The following is a 21,071-nucleotide window of genomic DNA, read 5'->3' as shown; positions in this document are numbered from 1 at the left end:
TTTTTTTTTTAAAGATAATAGCATTATATTAAAGTAAAAGCATTTCTTTTTAAAAAGAAAGAAGGAAGGGAGGGAGGGAGGCTTTGCTTGTTCTTCACATGTATGTATTACACTTGTGTATATTAACTATTTCTTTCTTATCTCTCCTTCTCCCCCTTAATATTTTATATACAAGTTGTTAGAGGTTAACTTTATGATTTGGTCTTTAGGTAACAGAATATTTAGTGTACTATAATGAAATCTGAGGAGAAATTAATAAAGCCAGTAATGGATACAACGACTACTGGGATTGTACATCTCAATTTGGGGAAAGGGTGAGAACTTCTTCACTTGTACAAAGGGCAGCTGATCTTCATAGGTCAAACAGCGTTGTTTCATTAATTATATGGAAGTTTGAATATGTGTAAATGATGGATATAGAAGCTGAGAAGCCAAAAAGATGAACTGTGCCAGTTAACAGTTTATTACCTCTCAGCACCAAATCCATCGTGTTTTGCCCCACCTTGTGATACTGGAGCTACACCCTATAAATATTTTTCCTTTGCCAGCTGGCACAATGTTAACCTGTGTCAATCAAGGGCACTGGAGGACCACTGCAAGGCACAGCAGAGGAGGAGACTTGTTTCCTGTGTGTTTTTTCTTTCTCCAGTGGCTGTGGCTGCCAGCAGCACGTGCAAGCCCCACTGTTACTCTCAAGTGGGTTTCATAGGCACCCAGCGGGAAGACTCTTGTAGACCAGCTTCAGCCCCCCAGAACCCCAGTAGGCGGCTTCCTACAAGGCAGCGCCAGCCCACAGCACATCTGAGAAGTTCACCAGAGCCCCAGAAGATGGCTTCTTGTGAACCAGTTCCAGTGTGACACCACAGCAAACTACTCCACATGCAGTGGCTGCAGCCACACCTCCAATAAGGACTAAATTCCAGCCTGGGTGGGGGCCCTCTTCCAAGTTTGTTCCTTCCTTAGATACTCTCCCTTAGCTCTAGAGGTAGTAACTATCCCCTACATTTCTTAGTCCTACATTCTTTAGGGCCTTTAAGTTAACTACCTTTGACTAGTCAATAATTTTAATATTAAAGTTTCCCTGTTGAAATTACTGGTGTGATTTCTGTCTTCTGAATGGACCCTTATTTATTTTACCTACTGTTTTCATACTGAAGCATCTACTATATCATGGTATTATCCTTTTGACAGAATACACAACTGACAAACTGTACACTTCTCAAACTTAATTACAGCTACTTCTAGAACCATTAATTTGATAATATTTTAAGTAAATGACAGGAAGAGGTTGTAATTCCTTGAATGAAAGAAGACAGTTATAAATCAAGTCCAACATACCATGGTGATATAAATGCAAAAAATAATGGTCAACTATCATAATTACCACTAACTTCTAAGTCAAGCCTTGTCATTAAGCACTCTCTCACCTTCAAAGAATTCAGTAAGTGTCCTTGCCAAATACATTCTCCAATCCGTGCTTTACTTTATGCTGTAAAATCAAGGTATTCAGAACAAAGTCTTGTGAAAACCTGCAGGGGAAAATGTGTGGGTGTGCTGTGTATCCGTGCACAGGCTTGCGGCTCCCAAGTGTTCATGTTCTCAGGGATCCAAAGGAGACAGACAGTCACTTCAAGAAACCAACACATAAAATATTTTTTTTTAACATTTTTTTACCTGCCGTTTTTCTAAATTGCCCACCTACCACAAACTTATAACACAAAGACAAGAATCTGGAAATAGTTTCAAAAAATTAACAGGTCCATAAAAGTGTGTTTAGTTTTTGTTCCCCTAACTAGATTTATTCATGTTACTGATTAAATTAGATCTCATTCTCTCCTACCCATCTATTTAAAGAAAGATTTTTATCTCCTTAAATGTAAACAATACAATAAACTAAGAAATATTCTGACTTGATTGGAGGAAAATGGAATTACAAAGAGAAAAGAGATGAAACATAATCTTTTTTTTAAACAGTCCTAAGTTAGAGACATAATCTTAGGGCCTACTAAATGGCTAGATTTCTCCATTTGTGAAATGATGGAAACAGTAACAGCTGGCCCCAGAAAAAGAACAGAAAGCCCCCTGGGGTGAATGTCCTGCCATACCAGAGATTTACATACTATACTCATGTCTTTCCATCTGCCCTCTTCCCCCAGTATCCACCTCCCCGTTCCTACCCTCCTCACTTTGATGAATAGCAGGTACCTCACTCTAAGACAGAGAAGGCCTTCATATAACATGGGGGTTTTAATAGACCGTAAGAGGAAAGAGGAGAGTGTCTTTGGTATTAAGTGCCAGAAACAATTAACAAAAATTCCTTTAGCCAAAAATGATTTGTATCTGTTTGCCTCATTCAGATGCATTTTCTCTATCAGCGGTTCCCAGTCTTTTTGGCACCCAGGACCGGTTTCATGGAAGACAGTTTTTCCACAGACGGGGTGGGGGAGGCAGGGCGGCAAAGCTCTGCAGCTCCGTCCCTAACAGGCCATGGACCAGTGTCAGTCCCTGGCCCGGGGCTGGGGACCGCAGTTCTCAGGATACTCCTCTAGAGTGACCTAACCTTTGTTCTATTCTGTACTGTTTAATCTCGGAAATTATTAACCAATTCTTTTTGTGCAGTTAAGAATAAACTTCATTATATTTTATTAAGAAAAAAATAAATGAGGAAATTTAAAAGAATACATCCATACTTCAAAATGGAACCCTTGGCATTCTTAAGAGATTCACCTTAAACACTCCTCAATCTTTCAGATATGCTTTCATGGATAAATTTTTAAAAGATCAATTCTTTTATTTATTTTATTGATTATATTGTTAAATACTAATAAAAATTATATATTGTGAGACATAATTATAAAATAATAGAAGTGATCTTTCCCAAACCTTTTAGAACTGACACCTCCAAATGTGCCTTGACCTCACCAATGAGACCCCCAGTGCTGCCACTCAAGAACAGGGATCCAGTTGGCCGCTTTGCCCAGGAAGCTAAGAATCTGGATTTTCATGTCAAATTATCTACATGATTAAATGTATTTGCATAGGTTATGTGGGCTTTCTGCCTTCACCACTCTTATGATTTTGAGAATTTCACAATGAATTCACAAAGTTTGCTGTTGAGACACTGGGTAAAATAGATTATAGGCACAGAAGGGTAGCTCAAGCTTGCTATTGTGAAGGTTCTAATCTAAACTTTTACCAGTAGGTAGCTCAAGGGAACTGGAGCTGAAAGTCATGAAAGTGGTGATCACGGCAGTCTGCAGGCTCAGAAGCCATTACAGTGGATACTAAACTCACTCAGGATGATGGTCACAGGCAAGATGGAGATGATAACCAAGGAGGTAATGAAATCAGGGCAAGTGGGAATGTTTGCAAGGTGAAGAAAGGAGGCTGCAGCCCAAGTGGTTTAGTAGTCTTATGGAAAGTCAGTTAGTGATGAGGTAGTAGCAAATGAAAAAATGAGACTAATTTTTCAATGGCTAATGAACTGATTCAGCCAAAGATGACAACACTCAAAGAAGATGTATAAAATCAACTTTGGGGAGAATGAGGAGATGCTGGTCAAAGGACACAAGATTTCAGATAGACAGGAGGAGTTAAGTTCGAGAGATCTATTGTACATTGCAGTGACTGCAGTTAGTAACAATATATTGTGTACTTGAAAATTGCTAAGAGAGTAGATTTTAAGTGTTCTCACCTAAGAGATATACCATAAGTATGTAGGTAATACCTATATTAAATATCTTGATTTAACCATTTCACTATATATATATTAATATATCCAAACATCATGTTGTAAAGCATATAGATTTTCTAATCTGCTAGGTAGGATGAGAAAGGCATTTATTGCCCCAAATGGGGACCCAAACTGAAAGGTGATTTTCATAAAAAAAAAAAAAAAAATTCTAAACCCTAAAGTATGTTTCTGAAAATGTGTCACGGAAGTATTTTATGATTGTAGACAATTCAGCTAGGTGAACTGAAAGAACTGTACAGATGGGCTCAACCAGAGAAATGAGAAATTTAGGAAAGGTTTTTGTTTGTAGACACAAATAGCTGGCCCTTCACTGACCCTGAGTGCTTTTAGCCAGAGCAGAGAAGGCCACAGTATAGTCTTGTCTGTTTTCTAGGCTCCTCTCTGAGTGGAAGAGTTAATGGAGAATCTACCTCCCCCTCTCTGCAGACTCCACTAAGATAAACAGGTGTGAAATGCTTTTCTCTCTTTATATACAGTTCTTAAAAGGGAAAATTTCTTCTCACTCATCCTGACAAATGGCTGTGGGTAAACATTCCAGAACCTTTATGAGTTTACTAAAACAAACAGAGAAAAAAACACGATAATAAAGGGAAAGACATATTTCAAATACCACCCAAGTACTGGTTATATGGTCTTCTTATGTTTTCACCTAGAGAGCAAATACAGATTTCTCCCCTTTATAATTGCCAAAGCTGAAGCAAGCTATAAACAAAGGCAAAATTCTAAAGCATTATTGCTTAGTAACCAAAAGTTCTATTTGTATTCCTAAAAAAATACTAAAGGAAGGTGCCTAATGCACCGATAAATGCAAAATACATTTAACTTAAAATGTCTGCAGTGTTTCTTCAGCTACCAGCTAAGACCTGGAGAAGCTCTTCAGTAGAATTCATGTTTACTTTATACCACATATTTGCAGAGCTTCATGACAGCAAAGAAACTAGGGGTGGGGGTAAGTTAGGAGATTCAAATTCTAGGCCACCAATGATATTCTAGGAGAGTTGAAGCAGAAAATATCAAAAGTATGTAAGTGTACTTTCAAGGGACTTTGCATGACTGAAAACTAAACAGAAGGCTGAATTGCCAATCTGTACAAAACAGATAAATTATAAAGATGTTTTTACTATCTCCAACCCACAAGTAAGATTCCATGCAGTTGGTTTTATTGTTTTTTTCTGATTATAAAAGTAGAATGTGCTCACTATTTCTAATTAACATCTGTTCTTTTAAATATTTGAACTCTTCCCCTGCAATGATCTAATCCTTCACCCTACCTCGGTCATGAATCCCTTCGGTCATGCCCTAGGCCCTGTGTTACCAATAACTGTACTTTTCTATAAGCCAAGATCCATGCATCCCACTTGCTGACCACCACTTCCTATATTTCCAGCTTCTTGCCTCTGTACCTGAATTCCAATAATCCCTTGACCCATAATCTCCTGTTCCTCTACCTTTATAGTGTTGCACCCTTCCCTGATGCCTTCCCTTCCCCTCCTCACCTAGCTTAAATGCCATGGCAAATCACAGAATCCTTCCTTGCAACCATCCTCAACTCTGTTGCTCTGCTTTTACTTCACTGTATTCAGGAAAATCACAACCCTGAGGAAATCCAGTTCTCTGTCTCCTCCAATCCCACGCCTGTCAAGCAGAATACAACAGGAGAAAACACACAACCTTATTGCTGCATACTACATTTCTCTAGTCCAATATTTCTCAATTTTTTGCATGTAGACACTAATTGTTCCAGCACTATTTGTTAAAAAGATTATCCTTTCCTCACTGAACTGCCTTAGCACCTTTGTCACAAATCTATTGACCAAATATGTGTGAGTCTGTTTCTGGACTCTCTGTTCTGTTCTACTGGTCTATCTATACATGAATATCACACTACCTTGATTACTGTAGCTTTAGAGTAAGTAATGAAATAAGGTAGTAGTATAAGTCCTCCACCATTGCTTTTTCAAAATTGTTTAGGCTAATCGAGGTCCTTTGCATTTACATATACATTTTACAATCTACTTATCAATTTTTACCAAAAAAAGAAATGGGCCAGTGCTACAATTTGGGATTGTATTGAGTCTACAAATCAATTTTGGGAGAACTGACACCTTAATATCAAATATTCTGTCCCATAAACATAGTCTATCTCTCCATTATTTTATGTCTTCTTTAATTACTCTCAGCAATGTTTTACAGTTTTCAGTGTAAAGATCTTGCAGTTTTTTGATAAATTTATCTATTAGTATTTGATTGTTTTGAGAAATAGAACTTTATTTTTTTAATTGTGGTACACAACATAAAACTTACCATTTTAATCATTTTAAGTTTACAATTTAGGGGCAGTAAGTACACTCACGTTGTTATGCAACGCTTACCACTATCCACTACCAGAATTTTTTTCATCATACCAAACAGAAATTCTATACCTATTAAATAATAACTCCCCATTTTCCTCTTTCCCCAGCCCCTGGTAACCTCAATTCTACTTTCTGTCTCTGAATTTGCCTATTCTAGGTACCTCATATAAGTGGAATCATACAATATTTGACCTTTTGTGTTAGGCTTGTTTCACTTAGCATATGTTTTCAAGATTCATCAATGCTGTAGCATGGATCGGAATTTCATTCCTTCTTACCGTTGAATAATACTCATTGTATGCATATACCACATTTTGTTTATCCATTCATCTGTTAATGGACATTTGGGTTGTTTCCAAGTATTTCATTGCAAATGTTATTTTTTTAGATGGCAAATTCTAATTATTTATTGCTTGTACCAAAAATGAACTCTGTTCAAAAACCTCCTCCACCCATGATCTTCCTCATTCCCATGTGTACACCCTTCTACCTCCTCAGTGCAGAACCTCTAGGCTTCTTTGACTCTATTTTCACAGCCCATGGCCAATCAGTGAGCAAATCTGCTCAGCTCTACCTATAAAATACATCCCAGATTCAACCACTTCTCACTGCCTCCACTGCAGCTTTCCTGGCCCCAGCCACAAACATCTCTCACCTGGATTACTGAAACACATTCTCAACTCGTCCCCTGCCTCTGTCCACGTAATCTTTTCTCAACAGAGTATCCAGAGTGGCCATGTTAAAACATAAGTCAAATCATTTCACTTCCCTGCTCAAAAGCATGCAACTGCCCACCAGTTCCTCCCAATTTAAATCGGAAGCTCCTGTAATTGCCTACATACCGCGCAGTCCGCGGCCTGTCAGGGACTGGGCCACAGAGCTCCGCCGCCACCTCCCCACCCCCCACCCTGTCTGTGGAAAAATAGTCTTCCATGAACTCAGGAACTGGGGCCGCACAGCAGGAGGTGAGGGGGGGCAAGCAAAGCTTCATTTGTATTTATATCCGCTCCCCATCGCTTGCATCACCAACTGAGCTCCGCCCCCCCCTGCCCCCCCCCCCCCCCCCCCGCCCCAACCCCCCAGGCCCATTTGTGGAAAAACTGTCTTCCATAAAACCGCTCCCTAGTGCCAAAAAGGTTGGGGACCGCTGGCCTACAAGGAAGACCACTGGGCCTCAGTACCTCTCTGACCCCACTTCCCCACTTCCTGTTTCTCCTCCCCTCACATACTCCACACCAGCTACAGTAGCCTCCTGACTATTTCTTCAACACACCAGGCATGCTCCCACCTGGCACATACCTGTCCCCCTGCCTGGAATGTCTTACCCCCATTTATGCATATGAATTCCTCCCAGACTTCCTTTAAGTTTTTCCCCAAATGTCCTCTTCTCAATGAGCCTTACCCTGACTAATCTGTTTAAATTTTGGCACTCCTGATCTCCCTTACTGTTTTTCCCTTATTTTTATTAAAATAAACTTTTTATTCTGGAATAGTTCTAGATTTACAGAAAAGTTGCAAAGATAGTACAGATATTTCCTCTCATCCTGTTTGCCCTATTGTTAACACACGGCATCACCAGGGTAGGTTTGTCAAAACTAAGAAAGCAACATTGGTATATTACTATGAACTAAACTCCACACTTTATTTGGATTTCATCATTTGTTCCACCAATGTCCTTCCTTTCTGTTCTAGAATACAATTCAGGATATGACATTGTGTGTAGTTATTCATGTCTCCTTAATCTCTTCTGGTCTTTGACAGTTTCTCAGTCTTTCCTTGTTTTCCAAAACCTTAACAGTCTTGAGGAGTACTGGCCAGGTATTTTGTAGAATGTCCATCAATTTGGGTTTCCTCATGACTAGACTGATGTTTTCCTCATGATTAGACTAGGATTATGGGTTTGAGGGAAGAAAATCACAGAGGTAAAGTGCTTTTCTGCTATCAAGGGATACATGCTATCGACAGGACTTAATCACTAGTGATGTTTAAAATGATCACTTGCTTAAGGCAGTGTCTGCCAGATTAGTCCACTGTAAAGTTACTAACTTTTCCTTTTCTACACCCTAATCTTTGGAAATGAAGCACCAAATTCAGCCCCTATCCAAGGGAGGTAAGGGTCTTTATATTTTATAATGTTTTAACATACCTTTTATTTTCTTATTCCTCACATTTGAAGGTAAGCTCTAAAAGGGCATGAATTTTTTCTCGATTTTATTTACTCATGTGGCTCCAGTATCTAGAACAGTACCTAGCATGTAACGGACACTCAGTATTTGCTAGATGACTGAATTACAGAAAAGGAGGTTACCTCATACTCTGTTCAGGTCACAGTCTCCTACCGTGCCAATTTATGCACCTCCCTACCTAGAAAAGTGTATGCTCAGGAAACAAACCAGGCATGTCATTCACTCTGAGGTATTACTAACATGTAGAGTTACCTTTCTAAGTGGTATATGCAGTTTTATCAGGGGAAACTATCTTAAAGAATGAAGTTATGAGCTACAATTTGAAGTGTTAATGGTAGGACTGAATAAAGACATCTAAACTGCTTAGAATAGCAGCTGTAAATAACAAGAACTAAAGAAATGTTAACTTTCTTCTATTTCTTTACCCCACAGTTAGGTAAGGGAGATTTCGGGGGTATAGAGGGCCTCCCCTGGAACCTCTAAATATCCTTATTCTACCTGCTAATAATCATAAATCCTTTTTGAAACAAGGCAGAATATAAATTTTTAATAGTCCATATCCCCAAATCCATTTAATATTAATTTCTTTGACCTCTTCCTAAAATCTATTCCTGGCCTGGTCAGCAATTGAGGTCAGAATATCTAGAATTAGGATTTCCCACAGAGCATCACTGGTCTGAGAGAGGTGCCCTGGCCTTAGTCACAATCCCCAGTTTCTTTGAGCATAAAGTTTTTCCCAAAGAAGAATGTAGGCCACACTTACAGGCATAGGCCTTACTTTGTGGTTAGGAAAATATCCTGAGATTTTAGGGAGAAAAAAGTTCTCCACTTTCACAACTGTAAAGACTTGGTCGGCAGCAGAAGCTAACTAAACTTGATATTATATTTTAAAATACCCATCCAATAACTAAAAATGAGTACATGGAAGCAATACATGCTCTGCATGTTTGTAAAATACAGTGAACTGATCTGATTTTGTGCATTACTTGCTGAATACAATCCCTCAGAGAGCAGGGCAACCATGCCATTTCCTCTCTCTTTAACAGACATCTTCATCCTTATCAGTGTGGCTGCTCTAAGGCAGCTAATTCTGCCAGGTACTGTTTTCCCAAAGAACAGCATCGAGGACAGGAGTCATACTTTAAAGTCATTAAATCCTGGCAGTCTCATTTCATTTAGGACACCTTAATTTTTCTCAGGGCACGAATCAGTGAACATCTGATATTAGCAGAGCTAAGAGAAAAGATCTTGGATTCCTTTTTTGGAAGTATGTTCAAAAACAAACCAGATAAGAACCATAGCCAGGAAAATCCTTCCTAGCTGCTACAGAATAGAACCTTTCATTAAAGACAAAGTAATTTATTAAAAACTCAAAAAATCAACCAAACGTAGAGGAGAAAAGACTATGAAGTAGACTAGAAACGGCAAGCTATATTCTTTCCTATAGATGCAGCAAATAGAGAAACCTTTATGTAAATCTTACAAAAGAAGAGAAAGTTGAGATGTGATCGTGTTTATTATTTTGTTCATTTATGCAGTATGCATTTATTGTTTACTGTGGGCCAGGTTCTATGGTGGAGTCCTGAAAATACAAAGATCAGTAAGACACAGATCCTGTCCTCAAGAAGATGACATAAGAAAGAAGGTTAAGATTTGTTCTGTGTGGCCCCAGAGGCAGGGACCAGTACCAATGGGTTGGAAGTTACGGTATAAAGAACTTTCTAAGCCTGCCCCTCACATGTCATCAATGACAGTGCTCCAACAGAAACTGGATGTCCCAACCAGGAACAGGAGACAAGCATCAGTAAAAAAAATTGATAACTGGCCTATATTCTGAGGTAATTTCACATCAGTGACTTCCTGTTTTCACTATAGAACAGAAAGAAAATTCTAGGTATTTTTTTAACACTCAAGTGAAATAATTCTAGTTTTGAAGACTAAGAGCCAATCATACCTATTTTGAAACTATCTGAAATACTTATGGGCTACTCTTTATCTCCTTCAATTTTTCAATTGTTCTCTTTATGTTAGGCTTTCAGTTTCTCAAAAATTCAATTCATGCTGCATACTATTTTTCTTCTAGCAGCAAGAGCCTAGCATTGTATAACATCAGCTAGTCAGGACGTAACATTTTTACTGAAATACATTAATTGGTGTAATTGGTTTGATGTATCAGCACAATATTTAGAGCATGGCTAGAGAACAAATATTAACTAACTGAAATGTTTATTGCTCAATATACCAAGATCAATAATACTTTAATGAAAAGCTGAAATAACAGTTGCAATAATGTTCCTCATATGGCAAACTGAAAATAACCTCCACATATAGGTAAATATATAATCTAACAGAGTTTTGAAAGGATTTTTAAAATTTTTAAAGACTAGCAAAAATAAGGACGGGACTTGCAAATAAAACATTTTTATGGTCACATCAATAATCTCAAAAATACCATAGAATGATGTTTGTCTTAATGTAATTGCACTTCACATAACATGATGAGAATATTATTAATAATTCAAATGATTTTCTAAATTCCTCTTGGTCCCAGGCAAAGCCTTTCTGGTAGCTTTTCCTCACTGACATCTCCCCTAAGGTTCAAGTTATCTTCAGTCATATTGGTAATACATGCTTACTCATTTAATTTATATATTTGTTCAACATGTGTCCAATTTTCTCTATCTCTTTTATAGCAGTTCACCCTGGAGTATCTTAGATTACAAGCTCCCAGTAACAGAAATGTCTCATAGAAAAGAGCTGAGTGATGGATAGATGTTCAGTACATACTTCTGGATGATGACGTTAATTATCAAATAAAATGATTATTTGAAATTGCTTATTTTCTAAGTCAAATTGATGATTTATATATGCACCACAAAGTTAAAACATGGAACGGTGAAATGTTTAAAATTCCTTAAGCAGAAATGAACTGCCAGTCTAAAAGATGCAAAAGCAAGGGCTTTATATAAACCAAATATCAGGTACCCTAAAGCAAAGATAGTAACTTAGAGTTCTGTTACTATGGAGCTGAACACAAGTCTATTACTGTATTTGCCATGACACAGTAAAGACAAATGAGTTCTACCTTCTTCACAGCTCAAAGCAGAGTAAATGAAGAAAATGTAGGTACATCAATACAAGATACCTTTCCTGGATGAAACCAAATGAGAGGAAAGTCCACTGTGACGTGATATGAAGTATCAAGGAACAAATACTTCCGTGTTTACTGGGAGTAAGGCACAGCACCAGGTGTTGTGAGGCTGGCAAGGAAGACCCACAAGAAGGATCCTGTTTATATTAGCCTGGCTGCTTAACCTCTCTGAACCTTAATTCCTGATCTGTCAAATGCAGATTAAAATCTTATAAAGTGACTATGAAGAATAAGAGTGCAGTAGTGTAAAGCCCTGAACCAAATTCGGGCTCACAGTGGTAGCTGTACTTGGTACAGTGATGATGAACAGCTTGGTGACAGCATCAGCTATAAAGACAGTCCTTGCCCTCAGAGGGCTCAGGACAGGGATGTCAAATACACCACATGTGTGCCTGCCTGTCCACATTCACACTAAGCCTTGCCGTGGCTCTCTTGCCTGCTAACTGTATCTGTGGCATCTGACTCCTTCTCCACATAAGGTCCTAGGCATCAACTAAGTAAAATTTTCACAGACGATGACACCTACCTCTGCTATTCTGACTTTGGAGTATAGTTGTGAAGATACAACTGATAGCTAGCAGTGATCCAAGATTTCCTCTGTGCCAAGCGCTCTTCTACATATTTTACATATATTACCTCATTTAATCCTCTCAACAACTTACGATGTGGGCACTAGTTTTAACCCCCCTTTCAGACGACAAGGCATGGCATGTTCACATGAAATACGAAGTAGCAATTTCTTACAGGAAGGCTAGAATCACAAGGCAGTTTTAATCATCTGTCAAACTAGCGGTATGGATGTTAAACGGTATAAATTCAGAAGAGAAAGAGAAAATTATGCTTGAGGGACTGAGAATGTTTCATAAAGAAGAAAGAAGTTAAAGCTGAAGAATGAATAGGATCTGCCCAGGCAAAGACAAAAGTCACTACAGGTGAAGCAAAGAATGTGAACAAGGTTACAGGAATGGGAAAGTGAGACAGAAGAACAATTGGACAGGAGTGGAGAGCTCAGGTCAGGAAATAAAAAACAAACCTGGAAAGTTGGGTTAGCCCCAGCGCGGGGAAGGGCTTGGATCTGAAGGCATTTGCCTGAGGTTTCATGTATGTTTGCCATTCCTGAGTCAGCCTGTAGTTCATTATACTCGTATGATATTGCCAGGCAGGGTCTGTGCATAGGTGGTCATCTATGCAGGGTGAATATAGGAGTCTAAAAGCTTCTAAGAACAAAAACCTCTCACCACCAATTTGGCAAGGTACCTAAAATTCCAAACTGAAGTTATACCGACCATCTATATTTGGCATACAATTGGGTAGGCACAACCTAAGCATTGGTTCTCAAACTCTAGTGGACATCAGAAACAACTGGAAAGCTTATTAAAAGCACAGATTGCTGGGCCCACCCACCATAGTTTCTGACTCAGTAGGTATGGGGTGAGGCCCAAGAATTTGCATTTCTAATAAGCTCCCAGGTGATACTTGCTGCTCGTCCACGGACCACACTTTGAGAACCACTGACCTAAAACAATGGAATCCAACACAGGTAAATTTTGATTGGGCAGAGAAAAATTTGGCATGATGTTGTCTTAAATAATAAAATATGAAGGGACTCCTGAGTGAAGTAGGAGAGACTAGGCATGTGAAGATACTATAACAAACAAATTAAGTACTGAGAGGGTGAGCATTTGAAAGTATAGGCTGAATATCCCTTATCCAAAATGCTTGGGACCGTAAGTATCTTGGACTTCAGATTTTATCAGATTTTGGAATATTTGCATATACATAATGAGACATCTTGGGGATAGAACCCAAGTCTAAATACAAAATCCATTTATGTTTCACATATACTTTATGCACATGGCCTAAAGGTAATTTTATACAATATTCTTAACAATTTTGTCTGTGAAACAAAGTTTTGACTGTGACCTGTCACATGAGGTATGGTGTGGAATTTTCCACTCATGCTGTCATGTTGGTGCTCAAAAAGTATCAGATTTTGGAGGATTTTGGGTTTGGGATTAGGGATGTTCAACCTGTGTACCAGCTTAAAATGTTAGCTCTTCTATAGTTAAAGCAGCTCTTGCTATGCTTAAAATACCAAGTGGCCATTTCTGAGCACCATTTTGGACAAATTATCACAAAAACTATGCCAGAATTCAATGGCAGCTGTCAAGTATTTAAGATATTTAATTTTTATTTATATTGGTCCCATAGATATATTCAAATATTGAGAGCATTTACAAAGAAAGTAAATGTGGTTTTATTCTTCTTTAATGTGCTCAAGGGCAGGGAAAAATATTACAACAGTACTCCTACAATTAAAAAAATGCAAAGAATTCATTAACAAAAGTCAGCAACGGCACTGCAAAGAAAAGAAAAAGGGTCTCCCAAGAGCTAATAACGTGATAACATTTAACTAGCCTTCTTTAAAGCGCTAAATACTGTCATGTTGATAAACTGTGTATACTAAGAGCTTTTATTTTTAGCTCTGAGGTTTGTGTCAATTTCAAGATTATATTTTCTCTTTCACACTATTTTCACCTTCATATAAAAAAATCATTGATAGGCTGGGCATGGTGGCTCACACCTGTAATCCCAGCACTTCGGGAGGCTGAGACAGGAGGCTCTCTTGAGCCCAGGAGTTTGAGACCAGCCTGGGCAACATAGTGAGACCCTGTCTCTACAAAAAATAAAAAAAAATTAGCCAGGCATGGTGACTCAGGAGGCTGAGACAGGAAGATGGCTTGAACTCAGGAGTTTGAGGCTGCACTGTGATTGTGTCACTATACTCCAGCCTGGTAATAGAGTGAGATTCTGTCTCTATTAAAAAAAAAAAAAATCATTGATATTTCCTATTGTTATGACCACTTTTAACATTTTGATCATCTCTCTGTATCTATAAATATTTAATACGTGGAAGTTTTGAAACTTGAAAAAATTTGGTAAGATATTTTTTTTCCCTTAAAATAAAGAGAGGGGTGACTTGCAAAAGCCAAAGCAAATGAAGAAAAGGACTTATATTTTACTTCTTCAGGATTCTGCTTCCTTTCTATTTGAATCATGTTTCTCTCATACCTTGTACTTAAATGTGGTTTCCCAGTATCAATTGGACATCAAAGATTTTAAGGCAATGTAAAGGCTTTCAGGTTTCCCTCTTTCCCAGGCAAAAAAAACCCCCATGTACAGATATCTCTAGTTCAACATATCATCAAATATATTGCAAGAATAAAATTAAGCTGCTGTGATTAAACCTTTTTAAAATTTCCTGTGGCAAAGCTGATGAACCCTCTGTTGTGCAGGTACTGCTCTCCTCTGGGCCAGCAGTTGTAAGACACTGGTCACGATGTCACTCCGTGCCACCGCCACTCCTCACGTAAATTTCTGCCTAAGCAGTTCAGTTTGATCCTAGCTCATCTGGAATTTCCCAAAAAGGTATAATAATGGCTTCTTTTCTTACCTTTGGTATAATCCTTAAGATCATGTTATTTTCTCCTATTGAAAACATTTTTTTAAACAGAAATAAACAGTGCACTGTAAATAAATCTGCGAATAATATAAACACGCTAAATTACCACTGAGGTCCTGTAGCATTGTTATGGAAAACTAATATAAAAGTAAACATTAAACATTTTGGAGGCCCATATTGAGACTGGAAAACTAGTGTCATGTGATATACTAAAGAGGTTTACAAAACTCAGTTCACTTGAATATCTTTGAAAGTGACATAGATTGTCATTTATACTTTTTTAAATTGAATTTTTCTGATTATAAAAGTAAATATATGGGTCATACAGTATGCACATTTCTCAAAACTTTAGGTAAGTTTTGCCTCAAAAGAAAACAAAAATGCAAACACATCCTGAACTTCAGTAATAATATGCATGATGACATATTTAAGGAGAAGTATACTGATGCCTGCAACTTATTTGAAATGCATCAAAATGGACTGATGGATGGAAGGATAGACAGCTGGATATACATGTGACAAAGCAAGTATTTATATTGTTGATAGACCTCTGACAGTAGGTACATAAAGGTTCACTATAAAACTCTTTCAACTTTTATGTTTGAAAATCTTCATAATCAAATGTTGAGGAAAAAAGAAATATAAAGTCATCATAGAAAAATATGGAAAACAAAAGAAAGTACAGAACAAGAAAAATAAAGCACCACGCAGATACCATTATATATAATGTTTTGTAATTTGCTTTCGCCACTTAGCAATGTATTATGAGCATTTTCCTTGCTCTCTAAATATTCTCCGAAATGGAACAGAATTCCATTCTACAGCTGTAGCATAACTTGTTGTTTCCAATTCTTCACTGTTATACGTCTGAAATGAACACCTATCATATCCATCTTTCTGTACATCTCTATTTCCTTAGGATAAAGGCCCAGAAGTAAGATTTCTGGCTCAAAGGAAATAAACATTTTAAGATTTTTGGTACATTTTGCTAACCTCTTCTCCAGAAAGGTTTACCAATTTACATTTCTAATAGCAGCATATCATAGATCCTAGCTAACTAGATGAATGATTTTAAATTTTAAATTAAATGCTTTCATAAATAAAATTTCTGTATAACCATCATTTCTGCCAAAAGGACAAAGGCTTTCTAAAAATCTAAAATAAACAATCCTAGTACCCAAATCTCAGTTCCTAAATATCATACTCCAAAATCAGGTATACTGGCTCAGGGCTTCTTAAAGAAATGACTCCAGGAATGGGGCAGGAACTAGATGAGCCTGGAACATCTTTTTGTGCCACAGAGAGAGAAAATCATCAAAAAATGATGGGAATATATCAAAGGGACACAGGAGCCAGCTTAAAGGAGCTCTTACTTACTAAATTTGGAACAATTTAAGTATGAAAATGAATAATGGATTAAAACATTTTAAATTTGAAAAAGAATCTTTAAGTCTACAGTCAATAAATGAATGGATGAGTGAATAAATAAAGGAAGGAAGGAAGAAGAAATAATGAGGGAAATGCATTTATGCTAGCACTTTCTGCTTTCTTCACAGTAAACTATAATAATATTTGATTCAAACAAGAATCATCAATGGATGCAAAAAAAACGCTTGAGTAAATGTTTGTTGAGAGAAGATATTTACATAGCCTCAAAGTATCTACCAATAGCTTAATTATTAATTACAAAGGGAAAATAGACATTTTTACTGTGGAGAAACTGGGTAATCCCCAGTTAACCAAGGGTTCAAAATTAACGTCACCAATGATAGGACAAACTGACAACATTCAACTCCCCATAAGATGCCCTAAGACCTATGACCTATTTGGCATTCCCATCAAAACTACATAAACTTAAACTACGCAAGAGTCTGTAGGAAATCAGGTAAACCCAAAATGAGGGGTATTCTACAAAACAACTGTACTCTTTGTACCCCTTTGTACTCTTCAAAAATGTCAAAGTCGTAGAAGACATGCAGAGAAACTGTTCCAGATTAGAGCAGACTAAACACATACTAAATGCAGTATAAGATCCCAGATTGGATCCTGCATTGGAAAAAAATTGTCATAAATAGCTATTACGGGAACAACTGGAAAAATTTGAATATAGTCTGTATAATAAGTAATACTGTTGTATCATTCTTAAATTTCCTGAATTTGTTAATTGTACTGTGGTTGTGTTCTTCATCCCTGAAGTATTTAGGGAAAAAGATAAACAGCATCTGTAATTTACACTCATGGTTCATCAAAAATAATATGAATACACATAAATCAATAATATACAGATATAAAGCAAATTTGCAACCTGTAACTAAAGGGTGAGTCTAGGGGAAAGATATACTAGGTTCACGGTACTATTCTTGTAATTTTTCTCTAGGTTTAAAAGTTTCTTAAAAATAAAGTTTTAAAGACCTACTGAGATTTTAAGTAAATGCCATTTTTTTCTTAAACAAAAAAATGACAGAAAAGTAATATATAGCCGCTGAAACAGAGGGTAGTAACACACACTCCCTAAACCAAAGGCCTGCAAATACAGTGAAAGTAAATAGTCTTCCTTTCCCTTCTCACATAAGTTAAAGAGATTGGTATATATTTTCTCCCCATTTCACAAAGTTCATATAACATATATTTAGTCAGATATCAAGTCATTCTTAAAGAGCCACATGAAGAACTGCAAACATTTTATTAAATGTTCCATTGCTTCTAAAACTCATTGGCCAAAAACAACCAAGTGACACGGGATTGAATCTACGAATTGCAAAAAAATCCAGAGCTCATTATCTTCATCTTACCACTTAGAAAACACCTATCCAGCAAGCCAATACACATTTCATAAAGTACAACACCAGCTTACACAAGAAATGCATATTTCCTTTCCAATAACTGTTAACCCCCTCGTCGTAATTTTTTGCATCGTAAGTTCATGCTGATTCAGTACGTGTGGGGGTGCTTTGCCATAATTTACCACGTCTCTTTCTCACTCACAGTCACTGACTAAGCCCCACGCTGAAGTGAAGTTCTTGTTTTGCCTGCTTTCAAGTTTGAGTTATCCTCTTGCAGTTTATCATAATCAACTGGATTTCTAAACTACACACAAAAGCAGGATTTGACAGTTTCCAATTCCTGCTTTCATCCCTGTGCTTTCCTATGTCATTTTCCCGGCTCTCTCAAAAATAGAAAGGTATCATATACATATGATTGGGGGAAGGAGTTAGTTGGAGTGGATGGCTTGTGATTAATGTTTTCCTATCAAAATCTGTTTCATGTCTTATAAAGCCTTTTTCACGTCCGACAATCATATAAGAACATGTTCACTGTACTAAAGCTGCATGATCTAAAACTTAAAAATATTAGCATACTTATAAACTTCCTTGACTATAAATGGATGGAATTGGTTTATTTTCTATTCTTACTTGATCAATTAGAAGTTTCAGAGTTAAAAACTAAGGAACAGGGGTCTGGCCTCCTGGATTTCACTTGCCCCTCCTGGGGCAGCTTAATACATTTCTTCCCAATCTATAAAATGGGGACAATAATGCTTGCCTATAAAGGACCTAATGAGTTTACTAGCTAAAATAGTTTTATTGCTTGGCTACTATTAAAAAATTATGTTGATAAAGAAATGGAGGGAAGAGAGAGCAAATTTCTTCTACCTAGTACCCTTCTGTTTTATGCGCACATGGGCTTTAAAAGCTCTCACTTCTTAATGCTTTTCAAAGCCTACAGATACCCCGAGGCAGAGATATCTTAGTCCTTCTGACCTGGCTTCATCAGTTGTAAACACAGCTGGTGATCACACATACAGCACTGCTGGGAGGAAATCCACAAAGTGCTGCCATTGGGTCTCCTTCTCTAATCAATTGCTGTGGTTCGCTGGCAGCAGTTAATGAAAAAAATGAAATCATTTGGAGAGATTAAAGAATATTTATGGAAAAGTTCACTTTAAAAAGATATTGAAAAGGACAATAATTAGCCAAAATAGGACAAAACTAGAAATGACCAGAGCAAGCTCCAGAGGGTAGTCACTAAAAATTATCAACGTGCTGAACCCCTGCAGGTCAGCTCTGCAACTAGTTTTGTTCTCGAGGTATCAAACTAAACGTGGGGACCATGTTGTGTCATTCCTGGGCTCTGAGCTCATCTAGGACAAGCACAAATCTCAGACTCTGAAAGCCAAGACCCTTTTCTGATTTTACTAGAAGGGCAGCAGTCTAGCACTGATTAATTCTTTATTATACAAAGCCCATCACTGTTAGCCTTAACTAGAGGTGAAATCCAAGAAGCTGGTATTGCTCATTTCAGTAGAAAAACAGTGCCTTTTATCTTTTAAAAGACAACTCCTGATGTCTACAGATTGAAGGAGAGAACATGGAAATGGGAAGAAAATTTTACACGTTACCCTTTACTGACCCCTCTTGGCTGCCCTGGGGAAGAGAAAAGCCTGAACCCAGGGAAAGTGGGCAGGTCTGAAATCTCACCTCTGAGCCCCGGAGAGCCCAGAGAATTTTTCACTTTTCCATGCCATGGAAAGAAATCCTCTCACTTCAGATGACCCCTAGTAGAACTCAACCCTAAAGCACACGCTGCAATAATTTCTATTTATGGGGCTCCCAGAATGGAAATTGGGAAACGGCCTCATGGATCAGCTCCAAAGGCCTTGCTAGGTCCCTTGCAGCCCTGTGACCCTCTAACTCCAGGCTGGAAAAGCTTACATAAGTGCTATCGGGGCCATTTCTGACAGCAGGAAAAGACCTTACCTCTTTCTCTATTTTGAGTAGCTTCTTTACAGCCACCTCCTTGTCCTGTGATATCCATTTGGCTCGATAAACACTCCCAAAACTTCCTCCACCGCAGTTTTCAAAAAACTGCAAGTCATCAAATTTAATTTGCACAAAGGAGGCACCGAGAGACGACATCTCATAATGACAAAGTATTATACTTCCACGAAATCTGCAGAGAGAAAGAAAAAGAAGAGTTCAATTACAAATATATCAGGATGAATCCTTTAAGTCCTACTTTAGGTAACGTAAAATGACACAGTCCTATGAAACTTCCAGAAAGGATCATGATGACTTAGGAGGAAGAAAAGCAAGACTATAAACAAATCAAAATGAAAACACTCACCCTGGCAGCCCATGCAAAATTCAAGGGCAACTTGTCCAAACTTTGAAATACAGCTGTCCACAGAGAAATGGCTCAGATTTCCCCCGACGAAACCTGTAGCAGCGCTTCCTTCACATCCCGAGGAGCTCTGCCTAAAGGCTACTGTGTCACCAGGTCTCCTATCAGGAAGCCCTGACAAACGGGAAGCATGCTTTCCACAGCAAGCTTGCATAGCTCCTCTGGCATGTGAGGCATGCCATCTCTGCACGTTGCACTCACTTCACACAAAATATACACAATCTAAGCTGCGGAGCATTCTGGCACAAGGACAGCCAAAGGCTGAATGCACATTCAGTGTTTAGACTCCAAAAGCAAACTTTCAGCTTAGGGATGATAAAAAGGCTGGCCACGTGTTTTCTAAAAGTGGCTCCCGGAATTATGTACTGCAACAGAACTTAATTAAAAAGTACAAAATGTACCCTTGATTACAATATGTTAAGTCATACAAAGAACATACAAGAACACTGCTAAAGATATTAAAAAGTATACATATTTAATGTATTATATATTTATATAAATATATATTAGAGGAACAGATTCCCCCTCCCAGATATTATTACAGTGATATTTTTGTGGTCTAAAGAGTTTTACTATTCTCCAGGTAAGTGGTCATTATTAATACCCTATACCAAACCATAGAGTAGCAGGGAAAAAAAAAAAAACCAAAATCATACAAACAAGAAAACGTTGACTAAAATTTTGGACCTGCATAAAAAGCTAAAAAATGGTGGATAAAAATGTTTGTATATATATTCTTACTATAATAAAAGCATAAACCAGAACCTTATAATGAGGAAGCAAAAAGACAAATCCATATTTGTAGGACATTTCACAAAACAACTGGCCTGGGCTCTTCATCATGGTCGATGTCATGGAAGATTTTTTTTAAAAAAGCAGGGAAACTTCTAGCATAAAGAAAACTTGAAACATGATGACTAAATGCCATATATGATCACTGATTGGATTCTGGATCAAAAAATCTACAGAAAATATTTTTGGG

General features: G+C 37.7%; 1 protein-coding gene across 3 annotated transcripts in view; it reads right to left on the bottom strand.

The window, feature by feature from the left end:
• LOC105815590 (mitogen-activated protein kinase kinase kinase MLT) overlaps positions 1–21,071 on the bottom strand; it is a 173,556-nt gene that overhangs the window by 138,597 nt on the left and 13,888 nt on the right. For 2 of the 3 annotated variants that reach the window (XM_012650782.1, XM_012650780.1), the window contains exon 2: positions 19,666–19,858. In XM_012650782.1, the coding sequence (XP_012506236.1) occupies positions 19,666–19,824 (159 nt within the window). In that variant the 5' untranslated portion in view covers positions 19,825–19,858. Of the gene's footprint in view, positions 1–19,665; positions 19,859–20,032; positions 20,244–21,071 lie in introns of those variants that run through there. The other variant, XM_012650781.1, reaches the window with a different exon arrangement.

Source organism: Propithecus coquereli, unplaced genomic scaffold (genome assembly GCF_000956105.1).
Source record: "Propithecus coquereli isolate 6110/MARCELLA unplaced genomic scaffold, Pcoq_1.0 Scaffold34, whole genome shotgun sequence".
In the NCBI taxonomy this organism is placed as follows: Eukaryota; Metazoa; Chordata; class Mammalia; order Primates; family Indriidae; genus Propithecus; species Propithecus coquereli.
This window is presented reverse-complemented; position numbering and strand designations above follow the sequence as displayed.